At 34.7% G+C, this 21796-nt stretch overlaps 1 protein-coding gene across 5 annotated transcripts in view; it reads right to left on the minus strand.

Moving 5' to 3' along the window:
- The window catches only part of LRRCC1 (leucine rich repeat and coiled-coil centrosomal protein 1), a 40215-nt gene that overhangs the window by 17244 nt on the left and 1175 nt on the right, over nucleotides 1-21796 (minus strand). For 4 of the 5 annotated variants that reach the window (XM_002759038.7, XM_008982849.5, XM_078353607.1 and 1 more), the window contains exons 2-9: nucleotides 20415-20620; nucleotides 20039-20104; nucleotides 15767-15934; nucleotides 13160-13335; nucleotides 12851-13060; nucleotides 4269-4462; nucleotides 2929-3076; nucleotides 1341-1489 (exon numbers count right to left, since the gene is read on the minus strand). In XM_002759038.7, the coding sequence (XP_002759084.4) occupies nucleotides 1341-1489; nucleotides 2929-3076; nucleotides 4269-4462; nucleotides 12851-13060; nucleotides 13160-13335; nucleotides 15767-15934; nucleotides 20039-20104; nucleotides 20415-20620 (1317 nt within the window). The remainder of the gene's footprint in view (nucleotides 1-1340; nucleotides 1490-2928; nucleotides 3077-4268; nucleotides 4463-12850; nucleotides 13061-13159; nucleotides 13336-15766; nucleotides 15935-20038; nucleotides 20105-20414; nucleotides 20621-21796) is intronic. The other variant, XM_035276661.3, reaches the window with a different exon arrangement.

A 21796-nucleotide genomic window follows, 5' to 3' on the forward strand; every position in this document is an offset into this window, starting at 1 on the left:
ATGCCCAAATCTGGGAATAATTCCAATTATAAGGCAAATGGAACTAAATTGAAATTAAAAACAATTCCTAGAATACTCAGGCTTCGTCTAATGAAACAGCTCCATTCTGAAAAAAGGAACACATATCCTTTCTCTTCTACTGCCTGTCCATGACTCAGTCACAGGGTGTCTATACATCTGTCATTACATAATGTTACCTATGTACTTACTGAAAGCAGGGGTGCTATTTTTCTGAGGTAGTCAGAGCACTCTTTTTTAACCAAATTTATTCTCATAGAGTACTCTTAATTGAACCATCCTGTACCCTCATCTATACCTAGTATTTTCTTGTAACAATTCAGACAGACATTTGTAAAACACAAATAAGGCATGAAGTTGGTGGGTAGTGGTAAAAGGGCTAGTAATAATATAGTGCATCACAGCTTCATAATTATAGAGGTTCTCGTAGCATGCAGGTTGGGTACTATGATTGTTCTTATTCTCCACAGGTACAACAAACAGATCAGAGAAACATGTAGTGGGGTAGAATATACTAGATTAGTATCACAAAACTTTCCAAGTTAAATGCTTAAAAGAAACTGGGAACTGTGCTGTGAACTGTGTACATCAACTTATCTAAATGAGATTTTAGAAGAATTATCCACTGCACAATCAGACAGGAAATGGAACCAAGATCAACTTCCCAAAGTCTGTTAACAAATGCCAAGTCTAGAAACCTAGTGCTCATTCAAGGATAAAAAACCATCAGAAACTCTAAAAATCTTATAATTATTTGAGGAAAAGCACAACATTAGAAATTATTATGGGAAACAGAAAAAAGTTATTGTAATTTTAAAAGCTGGTGTTTTCACACAATGAAATGAAAGTATTAGAGAATGCAATACAAAAAAACCCACATAAAATGGGAGATGTAATGGTGAGAATAGAAGAATAAATACATTAGAATTAAGAAACTGCGCTGTGTGATACAAAAGCCCATTTCAGAAGATAAGTATGTGACGATATCAGATATGACCCATGAAGCTTTAAGAAAAAGGTTGCCAATGCCTGCCTTTCACAGAATCTGGCACTTTACATAAAAAGTTTGTTAATCACTGCTCTAGTCTCTTGCTGTTCTTTACTTACAATATTTATCTGACACCTCCCTGCTTGAGGGCTCAAATACATGTACCTGAATTTCTTGTTGATATAACAAGCTAATAAAGCGCTGAATTATCTAATAAAATTACTTAAAATCAAACTAAAACCACATAGTTTTTGATTGAACTACACTGAAACTAAGGTATTCCAGTTCTAAAGTCAGTATTCTTTATGCTATGAGGTATCTTCAGGTTTATTACCTATCTGTGGTAAGCAGAGCCAGACTATGCATATCGTCTTTTTTATTTGCATGTTTATGGAGCTCATCAATATAATCCATGAGTTTCTTTTCAGCCTGCTCAGCTCTCCATCTCTTCTCTCTCTCTTGGTCTAGCTGTTCAATAAGGGACTGAAAGAAAACAACAAAGTTATGTGAACTTAGAAAAGTTACCTAATTCTTACTGCCTCAATGTTTGCATTTATAAGAGGGGAATAATAGTACCTACTTCAAAGAGCTGCAGTGAAAATTATTTTATTTTTTTTTGAGTCTCAGTCTGTCATCCAGGCTGGAGTGCAGTGGTGCGATCTTGGCTCACTGCAACCTCCACCTCCTGGGTTCGAGTGATTCTTCTGCCTCAGCCTCCCAAGTAGCTGGGACTATGGGCATGTGCCACCACACCTGGCTGATTTTTGTATTTTTAGGAGAGATGAGGTTTCACCATGTTGGCCAGGCTGATCTTGAATTCCTGACCTCAAGTAATCCACTAACTTCAGCCTCCCAAAGTGTTGGGATTACAGGTGTGAGCCAGTGTGCCTAGCTGAGAATTAAGCTAATGGTAGCAAAGCATATGGAAAAGTGCAGAACAGTGCCTGGTACATAATAACCACTCAATAAATGTTAGCTGCTATTATTAGGCCATAGTAGATAAGATTCACTTTCGAAATAGCACATAGCATGGCATGCCAGACCCTGTATTAGGATAGAGAGTTCCTACCAAGGCATACAAGAAAATATGAAGATTGGTAAAGATCTAATTTCAAACAAATGTTGGAGGTAGATAAAGAATCAGAAAAGATTGATTTTTCACGAGAAAAGTGAATATGTAACTTGGGAAACATAGGCACAACAATAGGTTAAGTAAGAAGAAAGACGAAGTGTGCCCAAAGTCACAATGATATATCTTATTATTTTTCAATATTAAAGCTTCTATAGTTGAGAATAAGGGGAGGAAACTAGTAGCCTCGAATGTAGCAATTCTATTACTGAAAGAACAATACACAAGTAATATAAGGGCAAGTTAATAAAAAATATAAAATAATGAATCGACATGTACTGAAGTTTCTCAATATGTGAACTGTTACGCACATTTTAAAGAATTAAAAAATTTCTGAACACCTCTTATTCTTTGCTACCATTAATTTAGATCCACTGGTCCAAAACTGAGTTTCAGGGGAGTCCATGAAAACCTTGAAATCATATACATTTTTTTGAGTGTAAAAATAGATTTCTTTGAGAAGACCTATAGATTTCTTTAGACACTGAAAAGGATCTGACACCCAAAAAAGTAGAAAGCACTACTTTAAGAGACAAGAATTTTAAAAATCTGTAACTGTTTCTTCCTCCAAAAGCATATAACAAATGATTTCACCTAAATCTATTAAAAAATGCAATTTTCATTCATTCAAAAATAATGTTACATAAATCTGGAAATCAGGAAAGAAAAAAATAACCTTTTCATCACTCCGATAAAATTAAAACATTTTTTGCTAATAATAGCATGCTTAATTTTTCTGGGACTCTATTTAAAATTATTCATATTCATTTTTTCTTAATCTGTTAAATCGTACCCGGTAAGTGTTGTCTTCTGAGGTACTTTTTTCTACTTTAATTATTTCAGTCTTCGGCTTTTCTGATTCTTGTAACATATGACAGTTCGCTAAAGATGAGCTTACATATAATTCTTTAAGGTAAGGTGGTTTCATTTTACGATTACAACTGTAAAGAATAAAACATAGGAAATAACTCAAAAAAAGCATAGTGTTCACATTTTCTCTATCATTAACATTTGTAGTTGTATATGCAAATAAGCATTTTTAAAAAGAATATTAATAAAATTATAGTAACTTGGACAAACTACTTCATAAATTTTATAATGGGTGTGCTCTGTTAATGAATGCCTTAAGATTTTTAAAAAGATAATGATTTCATAAATGTTCAATGTTTTCAGGTAAGGTAGAATTCTGGGATATATCAGAATAATTTAAAAAGTACTGTGAGTACTCAGGACTATGGTAAGACAATACCCAAGAACTTGAAAAGACAGTAAATAGAACTACTCTTTGGGAGTGAAAAGTTTAAAATTGACACATAATGGATCAAAGATAACAGATTCTCTTACTTGGTAGGACCAGAGAAATTCCAGGGTATGTCCTGGAAAAAAGTACAGTGTTTAAAGTGAACTGAATGGCTCTGTGTGTGTGTGTGTGTGTATGTGTGTGTGTATGTAAAATATACTAAGTAGGTATGGAAATATTCAACAAGAAGACAACAAAATATGCTTTTCAAAAGGAGAATTACAGAGACAAAAGTTTATTGAAACCATCCCAGAGCAGTCATTTCTGAACCATTTGTCACGGTGATCCCAATTATGAAAATACAGACATCGGTGTTCTTCGTCCTTATGGCATTAAACATACTCATCTTATTCACATTTAATTCTAAACTCAGTAAGTATCATATGACTAGGACTTGGTTTTCCATCTAGATCTGCCAACAAAGAGAAAAGACCAGTCATGTAGACTCAATTGTACCAGTCTTATTTCCCACTGTAAATGAATGCAGTGGAATTTGAACTAATAACATTAGTTCAAATCAAACTAAAACCACACACATTGTTTTTGATTGAACTACACCTAGATTAAACTAAGGTATTCCAGTTCTAAGGTCAGTATTCTTTACGTATGAGAAGGTTTATACATTAACTTTGCAACTTAGGTATATACACAGAGAAAAGGATCCTTTTATATAAATGTACATGAATGTACTTAGCAAATCTTTACCTACTAGGCTGAAAAATCAAATCTTCAATATTAGTAAAGTAACAAATATCACCATGAGATAGCTTCAAGAGAGAAGCCAGCATTATTCACTTCTATGTGCCTTAAATTTCTAAAACTAAAACAAGTACCTTACAAAAGAGTTGTAGTTTTTATTGTGGTGCTTAATAGTTTGAATAGTTTTGGGATAATATGGGATTTTTGATCTTCGAGGAACTTTTCTATTGCATTCTTTTCTGTTTCCATAGTCACTTTCAGAAGTTATATCTGTGTCTCTTTTTGGTCTGGGGTCTTTCTCAGGAACATTATCTGTTGAATTAGAAGTCTAGAATTTAAAAAGACAACAAAGTTTGTTAAAAGTTCAGTATAAAAATTACTGAAATTGGAAACTGTCTGAAATATTACAACTTTTTATATGATTAAGGGTTTATAAACTAGAAATGTTTGAAATTAAATGCAGGGAGGGAATTCAGCAACTGGTATGGACAAGCAAGCTTCTACCATGCTTACTTTCCTGCAGATAACAATTATAAACTCTGGAAAAAATACAAACAAAACAAAACAAAAATAAAAAAAACATCTTGACGGCCTTGGAAAGTGAACAAAAGTAGGATTATTCTAGAGGGGAACTGACACTTGGAAAATGGACCAGAATGAGGGTGCTTCTATTTCTTTAGGCTTTTAGCCTGAGAATGTATCACAACAAGCATTATGCAGGGAGTCTAAACCTCAGGTAGGAAAAACCACAGACTTCAGGGCCTGAAGAACCAGAGGGCAGTATGGGGTGGACTGCAAGTAGCCCAGCAAAGAAAAAAATAAATGAAATTTGAACTGGTACCTAAAAGAAAAACATACAATCTGAGTTAAACCAAGTTAAATGCTTACTAAAACAAAAATATCAACACTCTTTGGAGGACTATAACCAAGTCTAGAGTACCCATGATGAAGCATTCATGATGTCCAGGACGCACTTCAAAATTGCTCACCACAGGAAGAACCATGAAAATGACCTATTGTCAAGAGAAAAGGTGATAAATGGACACCAAACCTGAGATGACTCAAATGTTTGAATACGCAAACAAGAACTTTAAAATAGCGATCAGTGATGTTCAATGAGATAATAAGAAATATTCCTGTCATAAATGAAAAGATAAGAAAACTCAGCTCAGAAATAGCATTGTAAAACATAAAAATTCTATAACTGGGGTCGGGCACGGTGGCTCAAGCCTGTAATCCCAGCACTTTGGGAGGCCAAGGCGGGTGGATCACGAGGTCAAGAGATCGAGACCATCCTGGTCAACATGGTGAAACCCCGTCTCCACTAAAATACAAAAAATTAGCTGGGCATGGTGGTGCATGTCTGTAATCCCAGCTACTCAGGAGGCTGAGGCAGAAGAATTGCCTGAACCTAGGAGGCGGAGGCTGCGGTGAGCCTAGATCGCGCCATTGCACTCCAGCCTGGGTAACAAGAGCGAAACTCCGTCTCAAAAAAAAAAAAAATTCTATAACTGAAAAATACAATGTCTTAAGTAGAAACTGACTGGGATTAATGGCAGAGTGTGGCAATAAAGACAGAGTATGTGAACCTGAAGCTAGTTCAATGGAAATTATTTGATATGAATAATACAGAAAACCGAAAGTTGACAAAATTTATGGAGCCTCAGAGAATTTTGGGATGCTATCAAAAAGTTTATGTGGAATCTGAAAACGAGAGGAGAGAATACAGCAGAAGAAATTTCCCAAATTAAGTAAAAACATAAAATTACAGATTCAGGAAGCATAGAGAAACCCCAAGCAGGATAAATATGAAGAAAACCATCCTTAGGCATAATGCAGTCAAATTGCTGAAAACCAAAGAGACAAATTCTTGACAGTAGCCAAAGAAAAATGGGATGTTATATACAAGCAATCAAGGATCTGAATTAATGCCAACTTTGCACTCAAAACTATGGAGGCCAGGGAGAGTACTGAAAAAAAAAATTGTCAATTGAGAATTCTATATTCAGCAAAAATGTTCGTCAAGAATAAAGGTGAAACAGACTGCTATCCACAGATGTAACATTACAACTAAAGTTGTAAAAGTCCTGGCTGAAGGAAAACAACACCAGATGGAAATTTGAATCCTCAAGCAGAAAAAGAGCATCACAGATGATTTGTATACAGATAAATACAAATGATGTTGAAACATTTTACTTGAAGTAATATGGTACTAAGTAGACTGTTTAAAACCTTTTTTTAGAGCAACCGGAGCAAAACAAAATCTAGAGAAGTATGACTAAAAAACCAACATATGAATTAAAACTGAATTCTAAAAATTATCCAACAGAAGGTAGGAGAGGAAGAAAAGGACTATAAAACAAACAGAAAACAAATAATAATAAAATGGTATAACCTAACACAACTTCAATAATGATTAAATGTTAATGGACTCTTCAAAAGAAGTGATGGCCAGATGGGACTTAAAAATAAGACTCACCTATCTTCTGTCCACAAGACCCATTTAAATGTAAAGACACAAACAAGTTAAAAGTACATGGATGCCAGGATGAAATATGCCTTTACACCCACTAGGATAACTATAATATAAATAACATATAAAAACAAGATAGCAAGGATATGGAAAAATTAGAACCTTCATATACTGCTGGTGAAGATGTAAAATGGTGCAGTTCCCTTGGAAAGTCTGGCAGTTCCTCCAAAGGTTAAACATATGATCCAGCAATTCTACTTCTAGGTAGATAGCCAAGAGAAATGAAAACATATGTCTACATAAAAGTTGATACATAAATATTCAAAGAAATATGGTAATAACCAAAAGTAGAGGCTACTCAAATGTCTATCAACTGACAAGAGGATAAATAAAATGTGATACATCCATACAATGGAATAATTATTTGGTAATAAAAATGAAACATTGATACATACTACAATATGGATGAACCTTGAAAATATGGTAAATGAAAGAAGTTAGTCACAAAAGGCTAAATATTATTATTTCATTTATATGAAAGTTCAAAATAGGCAAATCCACAGAGAAAGAAAATAGATTTATGGTGGCTTAGGATTGAGGGTGGAGATAGAAGGAAATGAGTAATGACTGCTGATGGGTACCACTGAATTGCACAATTTAAATGGGTGAACCATATGGTAAGTGAATATCTCAATAAAGCTGTTAGATAAAGAGAAACATTTCATAATAATAAAAGAGTAACTTCATCAGAAAAACCAAGCAGTCATAAATGTGGATTTAATAACAGAGATTCAAACATAAGAAGCAAATAAAGAACTAAAGGGAGAAACACAAATCCACAATCACACAGATTTAAACACCTCTTCATGCAGCAATTGATAGAACTAGACCAACCCCCCACATCTACAAACAAAAAGCCAAGTGTCGGCAATGGATAGAACAGACAAAAAAATGAGTAAAGACATGGTTTACCTGAAAATACTAGCAACCATCCTGACTTAACAATTGTAGAATACACATTCTTTTTAAGAGCACAATGAATATCCAACTGGAAAAACCATATACCAGGATATTAAAAAAAAACTCAATAAATTAAAAAAGATGGAAATTATTCAGAGTATGTTCTCTGAACAAAATGGAAATAAATTAGAAATCAAGGACCAATAACCCATCTACACAATGACAAATAGTTTGAAAATTAAGACAAGACATTTCTAAATATATATTGGATCAAGGAATAAATCACAAAGGAAATTTAAAAATATTTCTAATTATAAAATAGCAAAAGTAAAACATAAAAATTTGTGGAAGGCAGCTAAAGCAGTAATTGGAGGAATGTTTATGGCTTTAAATGATTACATTGGGAGACAGGTCTAAAATCAATGACAGAAATACTTATATTAAGAAGTTACAGCTAGGGGCCGTGGCTCACGCCTGTAATCTCAGCACTTTGGGAGATTGAGGTGGGTGGATCGCTTGAGGCCAGGAGTTTGAGACCAGCCTGGGCAACACCGTGAAACCCTGTTTCCACTAAAATTACAAAAATTAGCTGGGTGTGGTGGCATACGCCTGTAATCCCAGCTATTTGGGAGCTACAGCAGGGGCCATGGAGGTTGCAGTGAGCTGAGATCAGGCCACTGCCCTCCAGCCTGGTGACAGAGCAAGAATGTATTAAAAAAAAAAAAAAAAAAAAGCTAGAAAACAAAGAGCAAAGTAAATTCACAGTAGAGGGGAAAAATAAAAACCAATCAATAACATAGAAAACACATAGTAATCAAATTAACAAAAGCCAGAAGTCTATTCTCTGAAAAGATCACCAAAAGCCCTCCACTGATCAAGGCAAACAAATAAACGAAGAAAACACAGATTACCAATATCGGTAATGAAAGAGATTTTCATTATAGACCCTACAGAAATTAAAAATACAATAAGTGAATATTAACAATTTTACACTGATAATTAAAGGAAATGGACAAATTAACTGAAAAATACAACTTACCCAAACTGACAAAAAAAAAGAACCCAAAGCTAGATTCTACAGTTTGTAAGGTGATTTTTTTCAAGAAATTCATTTAAAGATTTAGTGAAAAGAAAAGCCTTTAACAAAAATGGTACTGAGATAACTGAAAATCCATATGGAAAAGAATGAACCATATATGTACACAGAACTAAGTGAAAAAGGTAAAATTTTTAGAGGTTAACACAGGAGAATTCTATTTTGGTATACACGAAAGTTTTTAAAATTGCAGAAAACAATGACCATAAAAGGGAAAAAATGACAAATTGGACTTTATCAAAATTAAACAGTATTGCTTAACAAAAGACCAGTAAGGAAATGAATATGAGATCCACAAACAGGAAGAAAATATTCACACTAGACATATTTGACGAAACACTGGTATCTAGCATATATGACAAATTCCTATAACATGGATAAACAACCCAACTTAAAAATGGGCAAAAATTTTGAATAGTTATTCACAGAAGATAAATATTCAATAAGCACATGAAAAACTGTGCAACATCACTAATCATTAGTGAAATGCAAATTAAAATAAGAAGAAACATCAGAATAAACCCACTAGAATGACTAAAATCAAAGCAATGAGAACTTCACCAAATATTGGTGAGGTGGCAGAAGAACTGGAACAGTTATACATTGTTAGTGGGAATAAATGGAATAACCACTTTGAAAAAAGGTTGTCAATTTCTTATACAACTGAACATACATCTACCCTACAGCCCAGAAACTGCACTCCTAGCAGTTTACTGAAGAGAAACAAAGATACATGTTCACAAAATGATTATATGGTAATATTCATAGCAGCTCTACTCATAAACCTCAAATAATGAAGCTCATAAGCTAGGTTATAACCTTTAACAGGATAATGGAATAAAAAAGTGTAGTATATTCATTGAATGGCATACTACATAGAAATAAGAACTACTGATATACATAATAGCATGGATTAATTTTTAACAGATTATGTTGAGTGAAAGAAGCCTTACACAAAAGAGTATACATTGTATGATTCTATTTATATTAGGTTCTAAAACAAGTATTAAATAATATATGGTAGAGAAAAAAATCAGCAAAGTGATTGAGTCTGGAGGCAGAGGAGGGCTGCTTGTGGAAGAGCCCATAAGGGAACATGACAATATTCTAGTGTGAATATTTTCTCCCTGTTTGTGGATCTCATATTCATTTCCTTACTGGTCTTTCAACCATTGTGGAAGACATTGTGGCAATTCCTCAAGGACCCAGAAACAGAAAGAGACCCAGCAATTCCATTACTGGGTATATACCCAATGAATTATAAACTGTTCTATTATAAAGACACATGCACATGTATGTCCATTGTGGCACTGTTTACAATAGCAAAGACCCGGAACCAACCCAAACATCCATCATCGATAGACTGGATAAAGAAAATGTGGCACATATACACCATGGAATACTATGCAGTCATAAAAAACGATGAGTTCGTGTCCTTCATAGGGACTAGGGTGAATCTGGAAACCATCATTCTCGGCAAATGGACTCAAGAACAGAAAACCAAACACCCTATGTTATCACTCATAGGTGGGTGTTGAATAATTAGAACACGTGAACGCAGGGAAGGGAGCATCACACACTGCGGTCAGTAGAAGGGTGGCCAGGGGAGGGATAGCAGGGATAGGGAGGTTGGGGAGGGATAATGAGGAGAGAAATACCAGATATAGGTGATGGGGGGATGAAGGCAGCAAACCACCTTGCCATGTATCTACCTATGCAACAATCCTGCATGATCTGCACATGTACCCCAGAACCTAAAGTACAATTAAAAAAAATTCACGGAAGTTTAGATAACAGGTATATGTATTCTCAATTCAGGAAATATGCAGACCTGTATTTCACATCAAAAAAACCCCTAAAAATATTTAACTATAATTAATGATATGTATGCTTAAGTATTTAGGAAGAAATGTACTGATGCGTGTAATTTACTTTGAAATGTGCCGTAAGATAGTTTGATAGATGAATAGATAGCTACATGACAGAATAAATGTAATAAAATGTTAAGGGTAGAATCTAGTTGGTGGATATACTGGTATTCACTAAAAAATTCTTTCAAATTTGCTGAAGAATAAACATAGTCATAATAGAATGTTGGAGAAAAACTAAATTAAAGGCAAAACAGCTTTTCACAGACATAAAATTTCCCAAATCAGTGGGGGTAATTATAAGTCCCATGATTAAGAAAAATAAATGTCTTTGTTACAGTACAGCACACTGCAGTAATGTTATCACTTTATAAATTGATACTCTTGAGATGAAATCATTTGAGTGTATACACAGCTCAATGAAATTCAAACTGCATGTTTATTCTTTACACCACTAAGAGAGTGAATAAAAGTCATTTTCTTAAACATTTTAAATATACATAGCAGTGAATCAACTTTCTTTCAAGATAGCTAGACTCCTGTTTTTGGTTAACAAAGTAGAAAGAAATAGCACCAAAAGTAAGTAAGAAGCATGATATAGTTGAATAATTTGATTGGACATAAGGAGATATGAGTTTTGAGCTGAACTGTCTTACTAACAAAGTACTTTTAAATAAGTGATTTAAACTCTGGAGCTTCTTTTATATATATTTATATATACATATATAGTAAGTTTGGTATCTATTATAACAAGGACAATAATACATTAATCTCTATCTACTTGATTGGGTTGTCATGAGAATAAAATGAGAACAGCCTATGAGAAACTGAAACGTTCACTTCAAATTAAAATCATTAAACTTCAGTCTAAGTTCTTTCATTGGTAGAAGAGTCAGCCATTAGAAAAGATGAAAAATGAAACCTGAGGAAATGGAAGAGTCCAAAAGTCCAGCCATACAGTAACAATGATGTCAAAGAATACGTAGGCTAGCATTATATGGCTCAAACTGAAATCTTTATAGACTTCTGAAACAGAATCCTCACAGCCTTATTCACTTTTACTCACCTAAGGCAGATCTCTTGTTTATCCAGCATTGTTAATATTATATACATTATAGTTCAGGATTAAAAACCTCCTGAACCATAACCATTTCATATTTTCCACTCCTTCCCCCTTCCTAATTTGAGAAAAGATTTTGACTAAGAAAATTTAGTTATAAAGGTTGGGTGTGGTGGTTCTTGCCTGTAATCTCACTACTTTCAGAGGCTGAGGTGGGAGGATCACTTGAAGCCAGCAGTTTGAGACCAGCCTGGGCAACAAAGCAAGACCAGTCTCCACACAAAAAAATTGAAAAATTAGCTAGGCACGGTGGAATGTGCCTGTAGTCCCTGCTACTCAGGAGGCTGAGGTGGGAAGATTCTTGAGCCCAGGAGTTCAAGGCTGCAGTCAGCTATGTTCATGCCACCATACTCCAGCTTGGGTGACAGAGTAAGACACCGACTTTAAAAAAAAATTAGTAAGAATAACTTAGCTACAAAATTTCCAAGTCGAACTAACATTTGACTAATAGCCTCTTTGACCTATACCACTATCGTTCTATCCTACACCCAGCTAGAAGGCAAATGAAGTAATAATCCACTGCAGTCAGATAGGCGTGGTACCTAAGAACCATCACCACTGTGGATGATAACAAGAATGCTGGAACGAGTGTTGGAGACCTGAATAGCAGTAAATTCTAGGAACTGTAGTTCATACACATAGTTCACAGATTCTAAAAACTAGAGATTCAGTAGCAGGGGTAAAAAAGGATTAACAGCTCAGGAAAGTATAGATTGATTAGGTGATGGTCTACTGGAAAATGAAATTGATAAAGGAACTATGTAAATTAACTTGCCATTCAGGTATAAGTTGTAGAAGTGATTTTGCCCGTTAAACCACTAAACATAGTAGAGGCCAAAAGCACTTCATGTATCCTTTGCGCTAAGTAACATTGAGTCTGAAGAGTTTCCCCCTTGGTTACGGCAGAAATAAAAGCGGGGTGGAATGGAAGCAATGTGAAGTACTGCAGAACAAGACAAAGAAATTACATAAAGAAGATGTAAAAGGAAGACAACAAGTAAAATGAGTGAAAAATTTATGTTACCTTTTTCTTCCACTATGCAATAATAGAACACTATTTTTGTAGAGGAAAACAAAAATCCATAAACACTGATGCATTAAACGATAGCTTGGCCAGCTAGTACATAATTTTTGTTACATTTTCTTAACTATGTTTTCTTCAATAAACATGTCTATAGAGAAGTAGGAAAAATAGTTACTTCATTTCGAAGTTGTAAAATCTGATCATCTAACTTCTGAAGTTTTATCTCGTTCTGCAAGTTGCTTTCATGATGAATTTTCTCTGTCTCTGAAGATGGACACACAGATATTAAAGATGTCAAGGCAGCATCTCTTGGTGTACTTGCAAACTCTTCCAAGGGTGCTAACTCATCGATGGGTGCTGTTACCACTGGCATTCTACCAATGATCTATGACACAGAAACAAACCAAAATCCTTTTAATTTATATTCACTTATTAAAATTTGAATGTGTTTTCCACATTAGAAAAAAAAAAGTAAATACTATACCTCATCTTCACTTATATTTATGGGAGATTCAGAAGAAACTAAATTATCCAAAAGACCTTCTAGGCACTGCATCTGTGATGAATTTATTTCTGTCAGATTTACTGGTTCACCAAATATGTTCTTGCCATCTAGAATTCTAAGTTGTGGCAAAGTCTGGAGAATAATTGCTCTGTACCCTTGGAAACAAATCATTCAAAATGAAAACTTAAATATTTTTTAAAAAAGAAGTCAATTATTTAGAGAATAAACTAAATTTATGAGCTACCAGATATATTCCCCAAATGATAAAATTAGTTCCAGAAAGTAAACAATAAACTTGTTACTTATTCAACTTCTCCACCTTTTAATCATTAAAATATAAATCACGAAATATAAAAGAAACACTTCTCCCCATTCTCTATCCCTCTCAAACAACCTTCCTGATGAAGTTTAAAAAGTTAAAGTAGCCAACTCTAAAAAATTACTTTAAATATATAATGCATGAAACCAGTACAAATTTATTCTAGGAAGGAAGCTAAATATGTCTGTTTATTTTTTAATATGGTTAATATAAATAACATAAATAAACATAAAGCAGGACGATGTGGATAATGACTCAAGTGCCAGAATTTCCCTAGTGAGGTCTCAGCATTAGCAAAAAACCCTCTTTCTTCTGTTCAAATTACACATAACTAATATTAAGGCAGGTGAACTATCAAGTAATCAAGGATAATATGTTTATTTTCCCTAAGAACAATTAAACAGAAATCTGACAAATTAACATTCACTTGGTACTAAGGCTAACAGAAGCACTTTAATACTGCTTAAATGTAATTTTAAAACTAAGTATTTCTAATAAAGACCAATGAAGTGGTTGAAGAACTGCAAAAGTAAGAAAGAAGTCTGGGCCAGGCGCGGTGGCTCAAGCCTGTAATCCCAGCACTTTGGGAGGCCGAGGCGGGTGGATCACGAGGTCAAGAATTGAGACCATCCTGGTCAACATGGTGAAACCCCGTCTCTACTAAAAATACAAAAAATTAGCTGGGCATGGTGGCGCATGCCTGTAATCCCAGCTACTCAGGAGGCTGAGGCAGGAGAATTGCCTGAACCCAGGAGGCGGAAGTTGTGGTGAGCCGAGATTCCTGCAGCCTGGGTAACAAAAGTGAAACTCCGTCTCAAAAAAAAAAAAAAAAAAAAAGAACTAAGTCTGGCAAATTGGAAGGCCAAGGCAGATGGATCACCTGATGTCAGGAATTCAAGACCATCCTGGCCAACATGGTGAAACCCTGTCTGTTCTAAAAAAATACAAAAATTAGCTGGGCATAGTGGTGGATGCCTGTAATCCCAGCTACTTGTGAGGCTGAGGCAGAAGAATTCCTTGAACCTGGGTGGTGAAGGTTGCAGTGAGCTGAGATCACATCATTGCACTCTAGCCTGGGAAACAGAGCAAGACCCCGTCTCAAAAAAAAAAAAAAAAAAAAAAAAAAAATTCCAATCTGAGGGTTTAGCAGAGAAAAGAAAAATGCAAGGTTTTAGTAATGTGGTTTTCTTTCAAGGAAATGGTTTCCTGAGAAAACTCTCAAATCTTTCTTGATTTTCAGGGATACTTTATGGAAAACATCAGAAAATGTTTTGCCCTTCAGGAAAGCAATGATCAAATCTATTATATTTTCTTCTATGTATTATATTTTCAAATAAAACTACCAACACAGGTTTCCATGCTGCAAAAAGCCTTCTTATAGTTGCATATGAATGACAAAATGAAGCCTCTGTAGCTAACTTGTACTCAAGTAGATCTTAAGAATGTGTATTCACATTCTACATATTTTTCTCTTATTGTTTGGTTAACAATATGATAAGTGAGGTCTAGAAATGATAGCCTGGTCCGCTTTATCTTTGCCAACTTGACTGATTCCCAATTAGCTCATATAGCATTTCAGCGGCACCAGCATCTCTATCTATTAAGCCCTCTTAAAACAAAATCAATTAACAATGACATAATAAAGTCACATAATATGAAATTCAAAAGGAACATAGTAAAAAATTTTCCCATTTCCTAATCGCCAGTTACCCAGTTCCCTTTCTTGGAGTTAGCCAATACCATCAGTATTTTTATGTGTGTATTCTTCTAGATGTTTTATATATATACTCAGTGCACGTGTGCATATATATATATATATATACGTATGTACGTATATGTATGTGTCTGTGTATGTGTGTTACCCTTTACACACAAATGGTGGCCTACTGTATGTAGTACTTTGAAAACTGCTTTCATCCTCTTAATGTATCTTGGACATAGTTGTCCATTAGTAGATGAAGAAATTCTATGTTCTTTTTTGTGGCTGCATAGTATTATACTATTATTAATAGACTATAGCATAATGATATAATTTAATTTTGAGGTATTCACCTATCAAATATGGAACTGCCTAAATAGGAGAATTACTGAGCTGTTCATCTTTGTTCTGTAACAGTCACTAGTTTGTTTTAATACACTCATTTTACTTGTAATCATGTTTTCCCCAATACAGAAAATGTTGAAAAGCTAAAGACTTTGCCAATTTCAGAAAAAAAAAAAGAAGCTTTGAATATTAACTGTTAGAAAAAATATTTAATTGCTCATACCTGGTAGTCGACAGACAGGATTATCATCTCCATCTTTCTCCAAAATAAGATTGGTCAGGAAGTGTAATCCTACCGTACACCGAAGTAAGTGATGGATACTATCTATACAATTACTATGTAGATCAATATACCTAAGTTTATGCTTAATTCCATGAAGGGGTATCAACCCTGCAATAGAAAAATAATTCTTTAAATGCCACAGCAATAGTCTTTCCAATAGCTATTTAGAAATAATTGCTAGATAGGTTATACTTTCAGAGGCAAATGAGCAGCATTATTAAGATCTTGCTGTGAACAGCTACATCTAATGAATAGGCTATCAGTAAAGTTAACTGTTGTTTTGAGAAAACACAAGTTTAATATTTCTTTGAGGCCTTAGTCCCTGAGGTTCTTGGGTTCTGGTTCTCTTCAAAACAAATCAAAAGAACCTCCCCAGGTTCTTGCACACTCATATGAGAAAAAGCATAAAGCAATGATTCTAGGCTCTCTCAACACAACAATCTTGATTAGCAGACACAAGCAAACCCTTCAATTTTGTTGGTTTGAATATAAAATAAATATATTAGCATTTATTTAATTATCCGGTAATATTTCTTGCACAAGCTTATCGAGAACATTTTGTAGCAGTCACTATTGGTGCCTGGCCCATCTTGGACATCAGCTGCAGCTGCCATGGATAAGCACTAATTGTACATTGCCATTGTACCTTTCAAACACTTAGTTTGTTTTCCTGCCTCACAACTTTCTCCAAAATGGAGAGAGCTTGTTGAGCAGAGGCACAGTCCGTAAGTTGAGGAAGGTAATGCCTTCAAGGGCTGTTGTCTATGAAAGGGACTTGTTAGTGGATGAATGCCCGTTTCCCTTCTTTAGGAAGGACTATTGTGATACACTCAACAGTTCCTCGGAGGGCACTTAGAATTTTGCTTGGTTTAGCACTCTCCATATTCAACTTTACCACCTTTTCTTTTTCAGTTTCTTCAACCTAACTGGAATACCCTTTTCTTTTATTTTCTTGGTTGGGCTAGCTTCTACTCACCTTTCTGTCACATCCTCAGAAAAGTCTTCTCTGACCACTCTCCATGAGGTCTGACATTCTCATAGTACTCAGTATTTCTTATTAACCACCACATTTTTAAGTCCTTGTTTCATGTTCCTGGTTCTTCCTCTTATGTTTCAATTTTATTGTTCTCTTGTGCTTCAATTTTATTATTCCCTATGCTTCCCCAGGTCTCATTCCAAGGTGTCCGCCTCTATCTACACACGCTCCACAATCTCCTCTAGTTTCATGGCTACAAACACTGTTTAGTGCTTTTAAATGCCAAATCTACAACTCCATGACCCTCCCCACCTTCAAAATGCAGATTGTATGCATACATATACAATGTAGCTAGTGCAACTTAAGGATCTACATATGTTGGATGTACTCAAATTTAAGAGAGGATCCTTAATTCTTATCCCCTCATCTCTAAACCTGCTCCTCTCCCAATCTTTCCCACGTCAGTAAACAGTAACATGATCTGCCTTGTCAATCCAGAGAAGACTCATAATTAGTTATCTTTGATTCCTCTTTGCCTCAGTTCCTCATCTCAGTCTATCAGCAAATCATATGAACTTCACCTGCAAAACTTATCTATTTATTCCTCTAGACTATTTCTACCTTAGCCCAGGTATCATCATCTCTCATCTAGCTCCTTGGATTAGCTTCCTAACTGGCTGCCTTTCATTCCCACCCACCTAAAATCTGTCTCCACTCAGCAGCCAAAGTGATCTTTAAAAAACATAAATTATGTCACCACCTTATTTAATACCCTCTAATGACTTCTTATTGTACCTAGAATAAATACAATCTACTTACCTTGCTTACAAAGCCGTCTGTGACCTGACTTCTATTTTCTCATCTCCTTTTTTTCCCACACTAATCACTCATTTGCTATATCCTAGCATACTGGCTTTCTTTCTTACACAGCAAGCTTGAACCTGTCTTCCTGTCTTTGTATGCTTTTACCATATGAAGACACTGTTATTTATTGACATGTTTTTGAATATATAATAGTTTGATGTATTTTGGCAAATATATACACTTGTGTAATCACTACAATTGGAATACAGAATATTTCCATCACCCCAAAAAATTCCCTCATGTTACTATGTAATCAATCTTCTCTCACCATCTCTAGGCCTGACAACCAACAATTTCTTATTTCTGGCCCTATAGCTTTCCCTTTCTAAGAATGTCACATAAACAGAATCATACAGTGTGCCTTTTGTGCCTGGCTCCTTTCACTTAGAATGATTATTTTAAAACTTATTTGTGCTGCTGCATGTATCTGTTCATTCCTTTTTATTTCTTTTTTTAGTATTCCACTGTCTGGATGTATCATGATTTGTTTACCCATTTGTCAGTTGATGGACATATGAGTTGATTCCAGCTGTTAGGGATGATGAAGAAAAACATAAACACAATCATATGAAAAGGTATGTAATCATATGAAACGTTCATGTACAGGTCTTTGAGTGGACACATTTTAATTTCTCTTGGGTAAATACCTAAGAATCAGACTGTAAAATTATATTTAAGTGAATGTTTACCACTACAAGAAACTGTCAAACTTGGCCAGATGCAGTGGCAGCCAGTACAGGCTCATGTCTGTAAACTCAGCACTTTGGGAGGATGAGGTGGGCAGATCACTTGAGGCCAGGAGTTCAAGACCAGCCTGGCCAACATGGCAAAACTCTGTCTTTAGTAAAAATGCTAATAATTAGTTGGGTGTGGTGAAGCATGCCTGTAGTCCCAGCTAATCAGGAGACTGAGACAGGAGTATTGCTGGAGCCCAGGAGGCAGAGGCTGCAGTGAGCCAGGACTGTACCACTGCACTCCAGAGCAAGACTGTATCTCAAATTTAAAAACATGGTCTTTAATTTCAAAAAGTGGTTGTACCATTTAAAATCTACTAGCAACGTATGCAGGTTTCAGCTGCTCCACAATCTTACCAACACTGTCGCTATTTTAGCTATTCTGGGTGTGAAATGGTATCCCACTTTGGTTTTAATTTGCATTTCATTAATCACTAAGGATGCCAATCATTTTTTTTTTCATGGCTTACCTGCCATTTATATATCTTCTTGGTGAAGTGTCTGTTCAAATCTTTTGCTGATTTTTTGGGGGGGCTGATTTTCTTCCCCAGTACAATGTTAGCCCTGTGACTTATCTTACTGTTGTTGTTTTCACCACTCTAAGAGTGTTCGATATAGTGATCTTCATAAATATGCGCCAAGTGAATGAACTATCTTATCCATTCACATTTTTTAGATAAGGAAATTGCATCCAAAGAATAAATATCTTAGTCAGCATTACATGGTAATGACAAGGCCAGAGTTGAAACTCAGTTCTAATATTTAGTGTCTTTGGAGGAAAAAAGGTTTTAAAACATTAAAATAAGGTTGTTACTTCAGCTTAAGAGTACAGACCAGGTCTTTTTATTTTTTTGTATACGAGGTAGCTGGCATAGGGTAGTATTCTTTTAGTGGGGAAGAAAAGTCATCAAATGAATCAAATTGTTTCAAATATTGATAAGGATTATGAAGATACTGGAGGAATTCTGCTAGTTCTAACTGATAATTCTAAGAATAGTCATGAAACTGTTCAACTTATCAGCTACATCACTTTAATCCATTAAAAAGGTACACTTTAAAAATCTTCTTAGCTATATTATATACAAAAAGAAAATATCGTTTTATTTGTTCCTTAATTTGCAACAGCCTTTGAAATGCTGCATAACATCACTGTTAAAGATGGTAGCCATTAGCTACATGTGGCTTTTAATTTTTAAATTAAAATTAAATAAAATACTAATTTGATCCTTAAGTTGCACTAGCTACATTTCAAGTGCTCAATAACCACATTTGGCTTCTGGCTGCCATACCAAACAGCACAGATTTAGAACATTTTTACCACTGTGGAACGTTCTATTGGAACTATTCCTCTCTATATAAGAGTAAATTAACTGGCTAAAATTAAAACATATTCCCTTAAACTGGGTCCTTTCCAATCAAGCTTTTCCTCCTACTGATGACCTTAGTTTTTACTTCTATTTTGTACTCAGCTGTGGTTTTGGCACCAACAAAATAGATTTATGACTGCAGTACACTTTCTAGATAAGCTCTTTGCTAAAAATTAGACTAATATTCAGAGATTTCCAACATGCTTAGCTGAGCTGTTATCACATATAGCAAAACATTTAGCATACAGAAAACATGAGCATTTCTACTTACCACTAAGATCATTTATTTGGTTATAAGATAAATTTAGTCTAGCAAGATTAATTAGTTCTTCAAGTCCTAAAAAAAAAGTAAAATAAAATAAAGCCTTTTAAAATTTAAGTAATTAGAGAGAGATAGCATTACAATGTTATTTCAAGGTGTTCTGAAGTAAATCCAGTTAGGTAACAACAAAATCAATTTTACTGGTATTTAAAAAAAAACAGAATTTTTAAAATTGAGACCTTTGGAAGAAAATATTTTGTATAATGAGTTTCAGACTCAATTTTTTAAGAGTTTATGATAATAATATTTATTCCATTCTTTTGGGAAAAAATGGACTTAAATCATTTCCCGTATGCTAAGTGCTATATGAAAATCGCTTACAAACCTTCTATTTTTGTAATCAAATTGCAGGACAAATTTAATGTGCAAAGTTTTGTCAGTGTGTTTAGCCCTTCAATTTGACTTATTTGATTAGATGACAGATCTAGATGTCGTAAATTCCAAATATGATCAATGGCTTCGATCTTGGAGATGTTATTGCAATGAAGACTGATGGCATGAAGAGTTGAACCTAAAGATAATTCTGATATGCTACAAAAGAAAATATACATTATAAAAATAAGAAATGGATTTTAAAAGTGAGACCAAATAAGTAAAATTAACCAAACAGTATGTAGATACTAATTATGTGCTCTATTCAACCTAGAATGAAATCCTTCCTATTTGTGGTAACTTTGAAATGTTTCACAAAACATGGTGCTTCTTACAACACAATCAAGTATTCGGATTATTTATACAAACAAGAAACCGCTCAAGGGAAGCAAGTGACAGTGGGCATTTCAAACTCCTATGTGCAGTCATCAGCATATATTGCAGGTAGTGATAAAGAACAGTCAATAACTGTAAAGGTTTTGGAATCTTAATATCCCAGTGCAAATCTGCTTTCTACCACGGTTTTGCTGTGTGACTTGAGCAAATAACAACCTTTCTAAGCCTCAGTTTTCTTACCTCAATTAATTCTCACAATAACTCTATGCAGTGGGTATCTTAAGGATACAGAAGTTTATGGAAATTAAATAGCTTGTGCAAATTCTTGCAGTTATGTTAACAGAGCATATGTAAATCCAGATCTCATGCTGGAGATTATAACCTTATTTTCTTCTTTGTATGCAATAGCTAGTTAATCCACAGTCTATTTCATTTTCAAAGAAATCATGTTATTGCAATTTCTATTGAAAAAGTCCCTGTCCTCCCTTGTTGCAAGCTGAAACGCATCTCCCCAGAACAGAACTCATATCTTCACTCTAATTACTACTTATAACTGAAGCTTCTCCTGAAGATAGTAGTTCCAGGAAGGCAAACTACAGTACACACACTGGAGTTGCTGGAAGGGAGGCACGGCCAGGAACAGGGACAAACAATGTCATAGGCATCTGCTGTAGGTTCAGTAGCAGCTATCTTACAGCTGTAGGAAACTTAACTCTGAAAGCAGGGAAGCATTTGCAAATTTCAAACTAGCAACCTCTAAATGTGACTATCTGGAGGATTTCCCAATTATCCTACTCTGTCATTTACTTGAATTCTTATTTAGTGCCAGACCTTATGCTATTAACACATGCTCTTAATGACAGCCATTTATTTTCTGACCCATTTCAGTTTCTCAACATTAATAATGTGCAGATAATGTGAGATAGTAGAAAAAGCAGACAGTGAAATTAGACAGAAAATGGGTTTGAATCTGAACTTGATTCTTTACGAAGTGTATAA

The sequence above is a fragment of the Callithrix jacchus genome, chromosome 16 (genome assembly GCF_049354715.1).
Source record: "Callithrix jacchus isolate 240 chromosome 16, calJac240_pri, whole genome shotgun sequence".
Lineage (NCBI taxonomy): Eukaryota > Metazoa > Chordata > Mammalia > Primates > Cebidae > Callithrix > Callithrix jacchus.